The sequence below is a fragment of the Dendronephthya gigantea genome, unplaced genomic scaffold, assembly GCF_004324835.1.
Source record: "Dendronephthya gigantea isolate DGI-Jeju-01 unplaced genomic scaffold, DenGig_1.0 000001F, whole genome shotgun sequence".
Taxonomy (NCBI): Eukaryota; Metazoa; Cnidaria; class Anthozoa; order Malacalcyonacea; family Nephtheidae; genus Dendronephthya; species Dendronephthya gigantea.
In genome coordinates this window covers 4,233,851-4,250,755 of record NW_021163011.1, presented here as the reverse complement: position 1 = coordinate 4,250,755, position 16,905 = coordinate 4,233,851, and the positions used below count along the sequence as shown (strand labels likewise).

Here is a 16,905-nt window from a genome sequence, read left to right as displayed (position 1 = left end):
GCCGTCGGGTTTATAGATGGAAAAAAATTGAGTATATCAGTATATATATTATAATAAAAGTTGACAAAGCTGTTCAATAGGTCATTGACATTGGTCCATTCAAGCAGCAACAAAAGCAATAAGGCCATTAAGGCTGTACGTATGATTTCTGAACCGATTTATAGTTTGTTTATCTTAATACGTGTACTCTGTAAAATCGATATGCCCCTTTCGAAATCCTGCGTTTACAGTACTCAGTAGGCAATGAATTGTAAAATTAAATAATACAAACACTGGTGATATGTATGATTAAGCCGCATCATAGTCTTAGACTGTACCGAAGAGGTCGCATAACTCTATAATAAAATTTTTTTGATTGTTTTCCTGTTTCTTTATGTTGGGAAACGAAAGGCATTATCCACACATACATGCTTATTACTTATGATTGAGGATATTATAAGGGTTCAGGATGCCGTTTATTTATTTATGATGCCATGATTATTTAGCTATAGTGTTCAGATGCGACTTTTAAAACAAAAACCTTTCAAATGTGATAAGCCTATCCACTATCCTATTAGCCCATGCCAAAGCAAGAAGCTGAAGTCACTGAACACTTTTCGTTCCCGCCATACAGTACATCAAACTATTCTCATCAGTAATAAGTTAACATGTATACCCTATTTGATTATTACTTTAAATTCAGTGTAAATTGATTCATTTTTTGTGTACATGCAAGAATTACTAAAAGCAGAGACAAATTTTATGGTATATAAACTTTGAATTTATTACACATTATAAAAACTTGGAAAAATGGGGTAAAATTTAACAATATCTAACTAACTCTAATTCAATCGGGTTCCAAACATTTCGATATTTTTAGTGCTTTCTTCCAATAAAACCGCCTCAAACTGTTTAGGGTTGGCAGTGGGAGAATATGTAGCTACATATGCACAATAATGTGGGTCAGATCTACCACAGTCTAATCTGTACAGCATATTTACAAATGTACAATTTTGCCAAGTTGCCCGCCAGGCCGAGAGATGACAAATGTAAACGAGTTAGGATTGTCCATTCACGCTATCGGAACTGTACTTGGTGAAGGAATATTTGCAACATTCAAAAATCTACAAAAAAACAAGAATCGAATGTCAAGTCTTGGACAACTTTTTACAGACAAAGTTTATCGTGGATTTTCCGAAAAATGCAAGATATTTCTTTGACTGGGTAAAATTCAGGGATAGCACAACACTATGAAGCAACATATGCTCACCTGGATTCCGCGTATTTTTCTCGAATCGCCTTTTGAGGATGGCCCGGTGCCATGGAAAAGGTTCTGTGTAAATCACTGATACAATCATTCAAGCTTGACAGTTCAAAACCCGTGTAGTGCTTTAACGAGGGTGTCTGTGTAAGGAAAAAGAGCGTTTGGAGAATTATAATACCATCGTCGCCATGCAGGCTGGAAAAACCAAGGACGTGGAGATGCCAGAAGAAACTTAGACTCCTAGTTTTTAAAAACTTTCAAGAATGGAAAATAAGACATCCGCCATCTTTATAAAAGTTGTCCGAAGACAGGCCGGTAGAACTAAAGTCTAAACGACAAAAACGTGCAACATGTATATAGTGGAGAGACTTACCCATGACGGAAGCTCAAGAATATGCAGAGACAAAACCACAGCAGAAGCGGCGATAGTCGAAGGATGATATTTTAAATAAGGATCTGCAGCTTGCAGTGTAAGTTCACAGATATACTACAGAGAAAATAGAGTACCGTACTTTAATCACCAAATCAAAAACTTTGGTCAAATGCAAAAAAATTTTAGTTCGAACTAGGTTTGGCGACTACAAACATGCTTATAGCAAGGAATGCTTAGGATATAATTAAACAAGTATATCTAGACGCGGTTTCAGCTTACATTGCATTTCTCAACGTTTTTGGGTTGTATTCGTTGTTAATTCTATTACATACCCTTGTTAAAAAGCAGAACTTTCTTTTCATTCCTTCTGGAACATCAGCTGCCCTCTCATATCGACCCAAGAATGACAGTATTGTTGGGACACACAAGTCAAATGCAAGAACTTTGAGCACCAAGTTCTCCATTTTTCTAACCTGAAAGATTATATAATGTGCAATTTAGTTTTACAATCGAATTTAAACCTATAAATAGCAACGAATGGTGTTCTTTAAACAAGAGTAAATTTTTGCATTTAATTTCTCAATGGACATTTCATAACTCCATAATTAATACATTTAGCTATAAACATATCTATATTATAGCACAATTATAGTATAATAGTATTCATACCTCCTTGTCAGAATATGTGTCATCAGTGATATATACAAATTCTGCTACTTCAGGTGGATAAATTTCCTCCAACTTGGATGCTATAAGCATGCAAGCAGTTCCAACAAGCTGTAGTTTCTTTCTTAGTACAACCATGGATGAAAGAAAACGATCAATGTAATTCACAGCAAGGTACAAGGTGTCTGGAGATAGACGGTATTCTTCTGCCACTTCAACAAGCCAATCAACAAGAATTGCTCTCATGCTGTTGTTAATGTCTGGTTGTTTTTTCATATAGCCAGATTTGGGTCTGTATTTTAACTGAAGCAAAAATTTCAATTTAACTAAATGGATTAGGGCCTAAACCAAGCAAATTTGTAATCACATGTTACATACAGATGAATGAGACAATCGAATTGTATGGTAAATGTTAACAACCTCAGCTTCCTTTAGGTAGCGATGAATTTCTGCTGCATACTCAGGAACATCAATTATGACATCTGAACTTGTATCTATATCTTTGATTTGCTGTGTATCATCTGCTTCACTTTCTTCATCACTTGAATCAAGCAACATTGGCGAGTCTAGAAAACATAGCATTTTTCTATATAACTTATCGGGATTAAACTTTAGCAGCTTTAGGTAAAAGCCTTTTCAGAAAAGAGATTTTAAGCATGGAAATCAACCAACATCTATTACAATACCAAGGGAATTTTGAAGGAAACAGTTTGAGGTGGCAAAGACATTAGCAAAAATAATAAATACCAGTGGTCTCACCCTTTCCACAAACATTAGCAGAAAAAATTAGTGAGGAAAGTGTATTAGCCGCAGTGCAGTTGATTTATATACTGCAATGTAGATCGATTATGACACTGGTGCTAACAATCTGTTACTTCTGTTCGTTTTTTAATATTTATATGATAGTTTCTATTCCCATGACCATGCACTTAAAGGCCTAATTTTAAGTTCACCAATTGCTCATGTGAGTTGTTCAGAGTTTAGATAAATGTTTTAAAGTGGGGCATAATTTTTGGTTTAAACCAAAATTGTATTAAGGAAAGATTATTTGCCTTACCTGCAAAATTTTTTTTAACCCAGTTTTCATACAGGACTTTTCGATGTTAACAGTTTTAAAACATCTGATGGTGATCATGTTTTACACATGCCAAATTTTTCATGCAAGATGTTTCTGATTTTCTGTCTAAAAGCATTTGCTGTAACAAATTTTTTATAAATTCCCCATTCCCACAAGCAAAGCATGTCTGGAGTTTATATTCATCTTACTTGGCCCATAAAAACACATATACAGGAGACTTGCTAAAATATTGCTTTTCAGAAGTGAACAACCACTAACAAATTAATTAATATAAGTTTGTTTAAATATCGGGAGGCATACCATCAATTTTAGGATGAAGGCTTGGTGGTGGAAATACTTCAGCCAAAGGTTGTCTTGACAGCGCTGTGACCACAGAATCAAGTTCGAGGGTTTCCGTTCTCACAGAAGAGGAATTTCTTTTTCCAGCTAAAGACGTTGGCTTGTTTGAATCTTTATCGACGTATATTGAGAAGCCCTGTGAAGGAACGTTGAAACCAGAGTTGGCAACTTTGGCAAAAACATTGTCGCTTGAATTCCGAAAGGACGCTGTCGGCGCTTGTGCCTATAAAAAAGTACAACAGAATTGCAAATCTTAACCAATTTTAACTACTCCTGAAACTAATTCTTTAGTATGCTTCGACATACAATCAGTTATTCAGTTTTTTTGTGCAGTGTGGTGTGTACCTTCGCAGCTCTGAACGGCTGAATTCTAATGTTGTTTGACGACAAGGTACTCAACGCTGCGCGTTTTGCCGGTAAGGCTTCGTTTTTCTTGCTTTCTGCATTCTCGTCTTGAACTCTCTTCGACAGCTTGCTTCTTTCGTTTTGATTCAAGGCGTTGTTGGATACGCGGAGTCCTGTGGAAGCCATTTATACTTTTTTTATTCTTTTCGAATTTCGATAGAATCGTATATTGACTTCGTACGTAGGTGAACGATCTTTCACAGCGAAAACTGGTTCGATAGACCTGTTAAACGTCTTTCCCGAACGGCCAAGACTGCTTACTCGAAATTCACAAAGTCTGTATCGAAGTAAAGCACTTCTACACACGTTATTTCAGCAAAGACTTTGACACAACCTCTAACGAAGAAGACAACGATCGAATTTCGAAGGTTTGCACACGCTTGGATTTTTAAGTTGCCCGCTTGTTTCAACTAACCAATCAGAGAAGATCGTACTGATGTGCGTCCACTGAGCTATATATAATAATTATTATATAGCTCAGTGGGTGCGACACATCCGGTCACTGATCTAACAATGGAAAAGTAATCCAGTGACCATTCCAGGCAGAGGCCGCAGAGCACCGCGACAAAAACTGGGCATCGCGACAAAAATTTGGTTAATTTAGAAATACAAACTGCGATTGTAAAAAAATGTAGTACATCAAATAATACTCACGAATGGTTTGGAGGCAAAAGTGGACATCAGTCGACGACAAAATTTCGTTTGACTATAGAGGTTTCGTTTTATATAGAGGTCAACTGAGAAAAAACGGGTTAGCACTATTTTCCATCTAGCCAGAGTTGCAAAAAGAGTTCAACCTTCCTCCGGTAGGATTTCAAGTTTTGAAAACCTTCCTCAAAATGACGTTACGTCATTGAGTCAAGTAGCAAACAGCATAAAGAAATATTTGGTTTTTCGGTAAACATACATGTGATCAATTAGAGTGTTCAACTTTGAACCTTCCTCACAAACCTCATTCAAAGCAAACATTCCTCCGGGTGGTACCCGCGTATCCACAGCTTTTTTGCAACTCCGCATCTAGCAAACCGCCCTTTCATTTTTAGAGAGTAGCATGACATATTAATATATGACGTATTAATATATTACGCCTGTGCATGTGTTAGATTTGGATTCTTCTATTTCTTTTTCTCCAAAACAGTATCAGTCTATCAGACAGCTGTATATATAAAGACATTCTACCGGGTGTCCCAAAAAAAAAACGTTACATGTTTGAAATCATACAACGTAAATATTATAAAAGCTGTAGTGCTAAAATAAACCCCATTAAATGTAGAAAGAGCTAACTTAGATTTTGGTATGTTACATTTAATTTTCTGTGATCTATTGTTGGCCCAATCGAAATTTAAAGTTGAACTATCCATTTTGGCAATATAAAAAATTAGCATAAATCAACACATCAAATTAGATTTATTGGTTGATTGTTTTTATTCTTGCTAAATTAATACCCATCTTTTACATGTACATAAAGATTAACTAATTTTACTCATCAGGAAAAACGTGTCCTTGAGCCTGAATGCGCCTATATGTGCTCTAGAGTTCATGGCATCAAAAGGCTTTTGCATTATTCCTTGATCCAAGGATTCGCAGGCAGAAACGATTGCTTCGCTCAATTCAACAAGAATTAAACAATGGAACTTGAATAATTATTTTACTTTATTTCTGAGAATAATTTTAGTGTAGACTTAATAGAAACCAGACCTAAAATTATCTAGTTTGGTCTTTGTGATGGGTATGTATGTAATTATAAGGGTTTTCTATTTACAAAATCGTCAAAAACAAGTATGACTATATGTCCGTCTCACAGCTCTCTAATCCGGAACAATACTGGAGCATTAGGAATTTCAAAGATTCACTCTTCTGTTCAGATTTAGTCTAAAAATAGGAAAAGAAATGAAACATGATTTAAGCCGTGCACATTAGATAGTACTAAATGCATCTTTGTTGAATGGATCTTTGTTGGTCAATTTCCTATTTACAATATCGCCTGAAAACAGAAAAACGAGTTGGACTGCATACAAGCAAGAACGCCGGCAATCATTGCTAGTTCTCAACTAAAAACGACAGTTTTTTTGTGGTGTGCTACCATCACTGGATTTGTTTTTATACACCTCTGTGGTATCACTCAATAACTGTTTAATCATTTAATTATCTTGGAAATTATGCAGATTGATGTTAATGCATTTATGCATGGTGCTGTTTTTAATATAGCATTCATGAAACTAGTAACGGATTACCTGACATGCACCTGTCTATTTCAAGATATACTCACAATTTGTTGGTCAATCCTTGAATGGGGATATGGAGGTTTAGATAGTTTCTTCATTGCATAGAGTTTTATCCTCGTCTCGTTTTCTTCATCAATCTCTTTTTGAAGACTGTTGATCTAAATTTAAACAATCGTTAAGTGCACTTGCCCGAAACAAAAATCATCCAATGATTCCAATCATCCGTATACAGTATGGATCTTTCTCACAAAGGTGTCAAGCGCGCGAATTGGCTTTGCAAAACTATAGTAACTGCGAAATAAGTCAATGATGGATCTTATGCAATTTTGCCGTTAGGTGCACTATAGCTAGTTTGCATTAGTATAGATGCAAATTACTAAACGTAAAATTATGCATGCGTCAGCTTGTTTTGTTGGGGAAATAAAATTGTGACTCACATACCATTTCGTCAAATTTCATTTTTCTAGTTTTCGCAGGAAGTTCCGAGTACAGCTCTTTACCGATCTGAAATCATTTATGGTGAATCATGCGTTGTGGTATTTAAAAGATTATATCTATAAACATATAACAGATACATCAACTACTGGATTAAAATTAAAAACAAATAAGTAGTAAAACTTATAACGAAGAATTAAGGAAAAAGTTTGTTGACTGATGGTGACTTCAGCTCAAAAAAAAGCTTTCTAGCACATGCATACAGTACATGATCTGAAATTTTTCTGGGAAACATGATCTGAAATTATTCATTTTACTTTCTTCTATACGAACAGAGTATCTTTACTCTTATTTCGTTTTGTATTACAATAATATAAACTTGCACCATTTCTATCTTTTTGGCAGTCGAACTAGCGTCCTTCATTGAGGTTAATTGACTTATTTCTGATGGACGAGTTCCGTGATCCTTCAACGTTTTTACATCAAGCTTAAGATAAAAAAGTGTATCAATAACAAAACAAAAATAAACCCTAAGTAAGCTAATGCCTAAATTGCACCTGAGTTTTGTCCAAATTAGAATCGGTTTCATCTTGCTTGCTTGCAGACTCTGAATGCTGACTGTTTCTTCACCGGAAAATGAAAACAAACAAATAAACTGCCTGGACGATTAGGACAGACAACAAAAGGAAAATCTCCAACTAACAGTAAATCAAAAGCTCTCTGGTATCAGCTTTCGGACAGGTTTTGAAACATGCAAGAATATCTTCCTCGAAAACAAGAATATATGCCGTACACAAGTACGCCGAGTAAAATTGTTGACTGCATTACAAACATAGGTGTATAGTAGAAAGTCTAATTTTAATTAGAGGGGGGGGAATGAGCAATTTCCCGAAATATACAGAAAATATCCGACAGTAAATTCAACTTTATGCTGACGCTAATATCATATTAATTTTGTTTCATTGTTTGAATCCTCCAGCCCATAAAAATGTTTGGTTTTGTTGTAGAGCTATATAATTAACGAATAGTGACCTTAAAAATTAGAAAATCGTCTAAAAACGTTTGCATATCTATTGAAACATCAAAGTCCTAATAGAAAAATATATACCTGTAACACCTTGTGTACGTTTTCGCTCGTTGCAAACATTTTTTATGACACGGCATACCGCATATACAACACTGATATGCAGATTTTGTCCAGATCTAACAGCAAATGATAAGTGAATAAGCAATAAAAGAATAATTACAATCATCAAGGGTAATCATATAAACTTTAGTAACCTAGTACTTTATTATAATTATATTATTTTAGGTATATTAACAACACCCAATCTCATTGGTTAATAGACGTGCTGGATATATAGGATATTATACACGGTTTCGAGAAAATTCGACATCCGTCAATCCGATATTCCCCAATCATGCAGGCATCAATTTGTCCGACATTCCTCAATCCAACATCCAATCCGACAACCCTTCATGATGCTTCATCCGACATCCATTCATCCGACATCGTCCGTGTTTGGATCACACAATCCTTCACGGAAAAAACTACCTCGAAATTATTCCTCGAAAAGACCTTCCTCGAAATTATTTAATATTATTGCTCTTGAACTTTTCTATTTTAATTCATTTTAGGCCTACAGTATGAAAGCAGCTGGAGAACTTTCTTCCCGGGTAACTCATGCAGTTATATAATTTACTCAATATGATTGTTCCGCATACCTTTTTAGTGCAGAAGTCGCACTTGGTTGGATAATAAAACTGGGTATCTCCGAAATTGTGTTTTGTTACTTCAAGACTATAAAAAATTATTAATGTGAATGATTGTTATAGAATACAATGTATATAAAATCTGACTCACTTTAAAATTTCTAGGTGATCAGAGGACCCTGACAATTCCTAAAAAAGAAATCAAAGGAAAGAACAATGTAAATGTTTGCTATAAGATTGCATAATACCGAGTTTTGTTGTACCTATATGGAAAGTTGCCAAGTTCAACCCGTGAAGTAAATGAATCATATATCTGGGCATATATATGAAATTTTATACCTTATCAATCTTTTCTGATGTAAGAACTTTAGTTTTGACTGATGATTCTTCGTCATTACCAAATGAGGGTTTGTACGTGAAAGCCAATGTGATATCACCCCCGCAAGCAACTCTGTTCAGACCAGGATGACCACTGAGGTGTGAAAGACTAACAAAAAAGAAATACACGTTACTAACATAACAAAAATACCGGAATAGAGGTCCGTTTAGGGATGTTTTCCCTATTATAAAGGATGAATTTAGACGAGATACACGGATCTTATGCATAGTATATAACATTTCGAACCTTGCTAAAACCTTGTCATACGCTGTTGATACCAGTACATATTCCTGTTGGTGATATCGATCTCCAGTTTCCAGACAATGAACAGCAATATCTGTCAATGGGATAGTAACCTGTTTTAAATATAACGGGAAACTACATGTGAAAAACTGCTGGCAATATTCATTGACTTTCAATTCAAACAAGAAAATACTAATTTGGAATCGTTTCAAAGTTGATAAGAGCGATCAAAATAGTACAACCCATATGTAGATAGGGTTAAATTCATGATATGGTTAAATTCTCATTAACCCTTACTACCCTCACACTCGCAACTCTCATCCACTCTTACATTCTCTATTGATCTGGTGTTTTACCATCCTCATTTACATCCCCTCAGCACTTAAATACGATACGATTCCGACGTTTGCAAAACGTCATTTATAGTTATGCTAAACATTGCGCATGACTCACATATCCCAAAAGTATGTCTTTTGTCTGCTGTTCTGTGTTGTCGTCTTCTTTGGCAGACTCAATTCGAATACGGTACCAGACAAGAAGATTTATATATTTGTGTTCTTCTTCAACTCGAAGTTCAAATGTTTCATTCCACTGCGGATTCTGTAAAATGATGCGCATACCTCAGTGATAATTAGTTAAACGATTGTTTATGATAGGTGTTTAAACGCATATAGGGGTGCAATTGAAATTAAAAAAATCAGGTCATACAGAAAAGTTTGTAAAACAATAAATGTATTGGTTTGACAAATAAAAATTTGTCTAAAATAACATCCCTTTCATGTAGGATCATACTGTGCTATAAAAGTTACTTACCTTGCACGACCTGACAGTTTTAGTTTTTTTCCCAGAATGATTTGATGCTTTCTCATAATCATCACCAAATGTTTCCTCACTATCCCCATTTTTTTGTTGAGTCTTCTCAAGTATAAAAGCATTTGATTGGCTAACTTCTGCGTTGGACCTTCCAGATTTTTTTTCATGTTCATTTTTACTAATTTCAAAACAACAATGTTGACATGTATAATTGAGCTAGCTTGATGCATATGCATGGCCAAATCAGAAACGTGTTGCATGGATTAATCTTAACAAGTTGCATGAAGTGGTGCACTCTTTACCATTTCATATACAAACCTTAATAATAGGCTCGCAGTTGATAAGGTATCATCCCCTTTACCTAAAAATTATGAGATACAGCAAAGTGTTAGAAAATCTACAGAAGGCGGGAAAATTTTCAACGATTCTAGCTACACTGATCCTAGAACGTTTTATGTCTTATAAAAAAGGGATGCACTAATGATTTAAAGTTGCATTCATGCTTATAACGGTATAATAGAATGTAATTTGCTAACAGAAGTGTATTTGAGATAAAAAGCCTAGGTACGAATTCTGGAAATGAACATAATACCAACCATAATATTCTTGTAAGTTTGCATGATGACACCAAATAAGTGAATCAGCTTGTATGGTACACCACGTAAGTATTTAGCTAATACTGCAAAGCTCTCGGTCCGTTAACCCAGGCCTTGAACAGTATGAAATTAATAATATAATTCATCATTATTGCACTGATGAAGGCCCGGGTTAACGCGGACCGAAAGCTTTGCAGTATTAAATAATTACGCGGTGAACCTACAAGTTAATTTACGTATAATACCAACCGTTGAAAGAATTATTGTCATCTGGACCATTCTGAATTAACGGCATCACAATGTTGATCAATTCATCTTGGAACGCATCAGCGTCGTCAATCTCAGAAGAAGCATTTTCTTCAGTTAACGAGGCTGTGCCCACATCAATGTTTCGTGAAAGTTCTCGAGTCTTCGTGATTGGCATGTACGATGGTGGCCGTTTCACCATAATAGAAAGCCTACATAATGAAAAACAATCAGGAATATCGCAATTAAATGGAACTTTAGTGCCATAACATAATATTGCGACGGTAATTTATGAAATAACTTATTGTGGTGATTTTTTTCTAGACTAGAGACCAGACTTCCCACCTTTAACCCTAAAACGACGTTTATGAATAATTACAAATTTTATGATATTGTACCTTCTACCCGATCCTCGAATAAGCTTTGAAACTTGTTTAGCATCCCCAACAGGCATTCCATTGATTTCTAATATAATATCACCTTCCTTTAGGGAACTATAACCAACTGGAGTCTCTTGATCAATACTGTCGATTACAATTTTCTTCTGGTTGTTATCGCCATCATTACAAGACACTTCGCGAAATGTCAGGCCGATTTTTCGCTCATTACTTCGAACTACTTCACACTGGGAAAACAAAAAAACACACGTTATATGGCCCCCCACGGTAGTGAAATATCCGACAACCTTGCAAAGAGGATGTTTTAAAGCTAGAAATTAACTATATAACCCTACAGACAAATTCTCAACTCAATTAAGCCCCTAACCTCAGTGATGGGCCATAGCGAAGGATCGTCATTCCTTCGTTCTGCAAAAGGTATTGAATCGACAGTCAGACTACAGAATACCCAGCTGTTACCGATGTTTTTCTTTTTCAACGGGAGTCGACTACAACCAATGACTTGTACTGCCACTGAGCCAACAGTCACTTGCGAGTTATGAACGTATAGTCCGTTTTGTTCATCTTGAGGGATTTTTGCTCGAAGAAATGGCTTATAAAGAATGATATAATTGGGTAGAATATACTTTTTACGAATTACTTTTTTAAAATGTCTAACAATAAGTGTATTAAGTTGTTGAAAGTTTTTGCCATCAAGTCGAGACTCAACATCAAGCTCGATCGTCGGTTCAGGTTCCTAAATAACATAAAATACAACTTAATAATAATATCAGATTTAGTTTATGAAACTTTTTGGTTGACATATTAAAATACCTTAGTTAAACGTATAAAGAAAACATAGAATGCAACTAAAACTTAACAAAAAATTTGTAAATCCCACGAAAGCTGGATAGCCCTATCCACCGGATAGAGTTTTCTTTATTTGTTCTGAAAATGCCCGTTATATTTGGTATAACGTTGCCAAACATTAGTATTCCTAAATTAGGGGTTCTTTTTAATAATTTGTTGCTTCAAAAACGTAGTTTTAATGCTTTTCTAGCATTTTTACAGTTGTTGAAAAATTACTATCCAGTAGATCCAATCCCCGTACAACCGGCCTCAGTATTTTTACCAACCTCGTAAAATGAGAATGACCAACGCGACGTAGGATGTCTGCGAAAACTAAGTTTAACTTTTCCTGATATTTTGACAACTTTAATAGATAAATAAACTGATTTACTTAAGGCTAGAGCGAAATCGGCACTGACGTAGAACCCTCCAGAATATGTGATGTTGAGTGCAATGTCAATTTCATCAGGAACATCCTCGGCACTTTGAGATTTGATGTTTATTAATGCAGCATCTAAAAATTCAAAATGTATTGTACAGTATATATAAGCCTGAGAGGATCTTTGCGTAGCTAATTACATATCTCCCCAATCTTCTGTAAATAGTTTAGTTAGTTAGTTAAATAGCAGTGAAAAATACGGAAAAACAATGTTTTCTATGACGTATTACACAGATTTTCATAAAAATAAAGTAATGTCTAATGACAGAAGGCAATCATTGTTTTTTGTCCATTCTATACTTTTGCAATTTTTGATGTCATTTCTGGTGTCATTTTCATCTTTTGACTGATCAATGCTGCAGATTGCAAAATATGCTGAAGTTTTAAGTGCTCTGTTGCAGATAAACCACAAGTTTAAAAGGACAAGTTAACTAGTATGATAATTGTCATGCAGAAATTGTCAGTCAATAATAACGTTGTTCTCTAAAATTTACCTTTAATAATTGGTAATGATTCTCCAAGGCTATAACTCTTAACATTGATTTCCTCAATAATCCCTTTTGCAGCTTTTGAGCCAATAAGATCATTAAATTCTCTTGTCAATTTCGTTACAAAAATTCGTTTCATTTCGAGTGAGTCTCTCCATTCCTTCCATAAAAAGGCAAATATTACGTTTAAACATACACATGTCTCTGGTGTTCTCAATCGTTCTCTAATATCCTCTTCTGGTAACTCTGAGAGCTTTTTAAAAAATTTCTGCAGATCCTGGAGAGAGAATAGTAGGCATTACTTAATTGTTGAATTATACAGTACCTCTATCCATCATTAATCAATGAAAAAACCACAAATACCTGAATAAAATTGCTAACAAAAGTTTGAGGATCATTAGTACCCAATAAGTTTGCAAAACTACATGCATTCATACATATAATGTACTGCATGCTGTTTCATAGAGCCCCAATGTTCCAAACCTCCAGAAACATATTTTAGAAACATTAAGTCACAGAAAACTGCTACAAAACTAGGTTCAAGAATTACAAAATATGGTTATATTGCATTTCAAACCATGCAATTAAGCCATATGTTGCCTGTCTTATATTAGACTATTGATTATATGTAGATATTATTTTCTACTAAGTCACATTCCTAGGGGTTCATGCAGCCAGATGACTACAGGTGACCACGCGGGTATTGAATAATTAGAAAACAATTTATCAAGTATTTTAATCAGTGATTTGAGTTGGAGTGAACATCATATGTTTAATGCTTATAGGTTTACAGGAAGTGACCAAATGATACTAAATTGAATATATGTTTGCCATCAAGCACAAAGACATTAACATGATTTCACCAGATATGGCTCTGTTTTACACTTCATGGTTTTAAATATTATATTGCTATGGTAAAATTCTGGTGGAAATATATGACAAAGTTTAATCTTGCCAAATAAGCAGGTGTGATTATTCTGATGCCTCTTATTTTGATACAATAGAAGACAGGAAGAATGGGACAAGTGGTAAACTGACTAATCACCTATTCAACTACAAGGAATAAGTATGTCTGCACTGCTATTATAGGTCATTGCGTTGCTGGATGTCCGGCACAGTCGCTTGAGACTAGCGGATGAAGGGTGCTAATCTTACAAAGTAAGCCCAGAAAAAATCTATATACAATCTCTATATTTCACTTCTGACATGTAAATAAAAATAAAAAGGGGGCTCTTGGGTAATTTCGGTAAATGATAATAATAGTTAAGTTCTTTATTCAATAATTGAATTAATCAAAATTGAGTAGTGAGTAATTGTAGTGAGTATGACTGTATTAAAATAGTGAGTATACGTACCTCTGGATTTTTAACTTTTGATCTGATTACTTGATGTGAAAGATCTTCCTTCGGCTTACGTATCCACCATTGATAAATCAAAATAAGTTCCACTAACAGAATAAATACAATTCCTGAGATAAAAGACGTTAAAACAGCAAACAACATTGCATCGCAAATGTATTTTTTTAAAATCCGGTCTAAAATCAGTCATGAGTATCTGACATCTGTGTGTATGGTTATGCTGAACAGCTGCAGCCTCTTTTCCGGGCTCTTTGAAGTATTTTCACTGAGCTATATAGATAAAGCACTGAGCGCGTGGGGGTGCTTGGGGAGCTAAAACTGTCTAAATTATCCTGAATTTGGAATAAATCTTACTAAATTTTTGCGCGAAACAGTCGACACGATTTTAAAAGCATTGGAACGAGGTTAATTTTTCTTAGAAAAAAACCTTAATGCAAGAATTCGTAAAGCATTAAATTTCAATTTTAATATGGGTTGGGTTTGGGATGTTTCCATCAAATGATTTTCAAAACCTTCCATATCACGTAAACTTACTGACTGCATGCATCTTGGATCAAAAGGTTACAACAAGAAAACGATACACCATAGTTGGTTTGTAAGTCTTTAATTCATTTACTTTTTGGAACGACCGTACATTATTAATCAATAATAATCAATTTTTACAGAGCGAATAAAATAACTTTGCTTATATTGTAGGAATTACGGTTGATACGGAGTTTAAATGGAAGGAGAAGCGCATTTGCAGTCTGTTTGGTCAACCACTTGTCCTTTCGGGCAATTTTTCAACGGACATACACATACGCATGTATCGGGCCTAGGGACCTTTTTGTTGTCTGAAAGGCACTTTCTCTTAATCTGATCACGACATTCACATTGGCAACTCTTGTCGCTCCATACTTTAATAGCCTCCTCGCCAACACACGCTATCGGGAGGCTTTTGCACACACATTTACAGCTCTTTGGGTCCAAAACCTAAATGATAAATCATGCATTACCTGAATTTTGCGTTGAATGCTCATGAGAAAAGGATTTTAAAATCAGAAAGCTGATGAAATATTCGCTTTTTTACTGTACCTGTCCCTGCTGCAGGCAAACATCAGGGTGGTGGCGGCAATAGCACTGGCATGAATATGGGTCAAGATATTGGGTAGCGATATTGCAAGTATTCGGTTTGCACTTTGCTACACAATTTGTATGGTTGGTCATACGACAAAGTATCGGCATCCTGCTGTACACATGAGTTGCATTCAAGATAAATTTTTCTTCAACCGCAGCTACGCATTCCATTGCGAAACCGAACGTGCCACCCATGCAACGCATTAGTGTAACATGTGTAGGAAATGCGTGTAAAGGATCACAGGGGACCTTTATAGGTATTGGTGTTGGTCGGCAAAATGACTGTGGTAATACCCGTATTGCTGAAATAACAATATAATTTAGCAATTAACGATTAGATATTAATAGCAGAAAAGTTAAAATGATCCGTAGTAGGCATAACGCCTCGACGAGCTATACACTAACATGTAGGACGTATAAAGTTATAAACTGAAAATGAAACAACTGGCTATATATTCACGATATCATGTAGAGTCGATCTTTTGTGATCGAATAGAAAGCGACTAAAGCGAATGTTCATGAATATTTTTTATATACATTGTATAATTAGGGTATATATAGGGGCGACATGATCACGAGCCTTATTATGCGCATTGGCTGCATTTGTCCACGTGATAACGCAAAGTTGTATCATGGCCTACCATAAACTACAACAATCGTGATTATTATAAAACTTCATTGTCGACTATCTTCATAAAAAGACACTCACGGTCAGTAGATGATGTTTGGCGCTTCAATATAGCCCCGCGTTTCAACAAAGCCTCAGGCTCCAACTAAAGAAACGGATGTACACATATACAAAAAATAGAAAAAACTGGGGAAATGAATTAATATTATCAAGTTAAAGCTCGTGTAAAAAATTTTTCTAACTTAATTTATAGGCCCGAAAACTTTATGAGTAGAAAAAACTCTACTTGAATTATTGTAGTACGCTGTCCTGCACGCAGATATCATCAGCCATCAAGCTCAAGTGATCATATAGCTAATATTCATCATACGAAAATTGAATTGGTTTTAACAAACCATATAGTTTAAATCGAAAATAACGTATATTCATAACCGCCATTACAGTGCCTACAAACCTTGAACGGTATTCTAGACCTCAAACAAACAGCAAAATCTGCAAGAAGAACAAGAAAGCCGAGAGTAAGTTTCATCATGGATTTGGTTAATTTTACACCGAATACACTGTTTGATCAATGTGATGCCAAATTCGTTGAATGAAAAATTAGATTCGCTCCCTGAATTTATTGCCCCCCTTGTTGATGCAGCGGTTTTTTTTCAATGTATAATTTTATACCTATATATTTACCGTTTGCACGAACAAATAGTTATCTCATTTGCCTCTCACCTTTCGTTTTTCACATGCAAAATAGATAAATGTAATAAGCTATTCGATAACCGAATATGGGCGTGACAAGATGATTGAATGTTTACAAATCAGTAACCCCAATTATTAAGACCTAGGTCAAACATCGCACATTTCATGCGCCGAATGCAATAAAAACAATCGATAGTAAGCTG

General features: G+C 35.2%; 3 protein-coding genes across 3 annotated transcripts; all 3 read right to left on the bottom strand.

Annotated features, from left to right (window-relative positions):
- Positions 1 to 773: 773 nt before the first annotated feature.
- Positions 774 to 4,459, bottom strand: LOC114525892 (G2/mitotic-specific cyclin-A-like). Its single transcript, XM_028547356.1, has 8 exons — positions 4,045 to 4,459; positions 3,661 to 3,922; positions 2,703 to 2,848; positions 2,286 to 2,585; positions 1,949 to 2,089; positions 1,617 to 1,730; positions 1,250 to 1,383; positions 774 to 1,103 (listed from the first exon to the last, which is right to left on the bottom strand). Exons 1-8 carry the CDS (start codon positions 4,228 to 4,230, stop codon positions 1,052 to 1,054), a joined length of 1,335 nt encoding a protein of 444 aa, XP_028403157.1. The 5' UTR covers positions 4,231 to 4,459; the 3' UTR covers positions 774 to 1,051.
- A 1,063-nt stretch (positions 4,460 to 5,522) lies between these two features.
- Positions 5,523 to 14,487, bottom strand: LOC114527737 (PDZ domain-containing protein 8-like). The gene is made up of 19 exons (XM_028549436.1): positions 14,263 to 14,487; positions 12,914 to 13,184; positions 12,268 to 12,494; positions 11,520 to 11,888; positions 11,153 to 11,379; positions 10,758 to 10,966; positions 10,231 to 10,273; positions 9,913 to 10,090; positions 9,553 to 9,699; positions 9,103 to 9,212; positions 8,817 to 8,964; positions 8,629 to 8,666; positions 8,490 to 8,565; positions 7,873 to 7,967; positions 7,322 to 7,388; positions 7,150 to 7,251; positions 6,771 to 6,833; positions 6,374 to 6,487; positions 5,523 to 5,976 (listed from the first exon to the last, which is right to left on the bottom strand). The coding sequence occupies exons 1-19, from the start codon at positions 14,407 to 14,409 to the stop codon at positions 5,890 to 5,892; spliced, it is 2,718 nt and encodes a 905-aa protein (XP_028405237.1). The 5' UTR covers positions 14,410 to 14,487; the 3' UTR covers positions 5,523 to 5,889.
- Positions 14,488 to 14,861: 374 nt separating this feature from the next.
- LOC114530201 (vascular endothelial growth factor A-A-like) lies at positions 14,862 to 16,887 on the bottom strand. The gene is made up of 4 exons (XM_028551783.1): positions 16,464 to 16,887; positions 16,091 to 16,154; positions 15,340 to 15,683; positions 14,862 to 15,237 (listed from the first exon to the last, which is right to left on the bottom strand). Exons 1-4 carry the CDS (start codon positions 16,539 to 16,541, stop codon positions 14,983 to 14,985), a joined length of 741 nt encoding a protein of 246 aa, XP_028407584.1. The 5' UTR covers positions 16,542 to 16,887; the 3' UTR covers positions 14,862 to 14,982.
- Between the last annotated feature and the right edge of the window lie 18 nt (positions 16,888 to 16,905).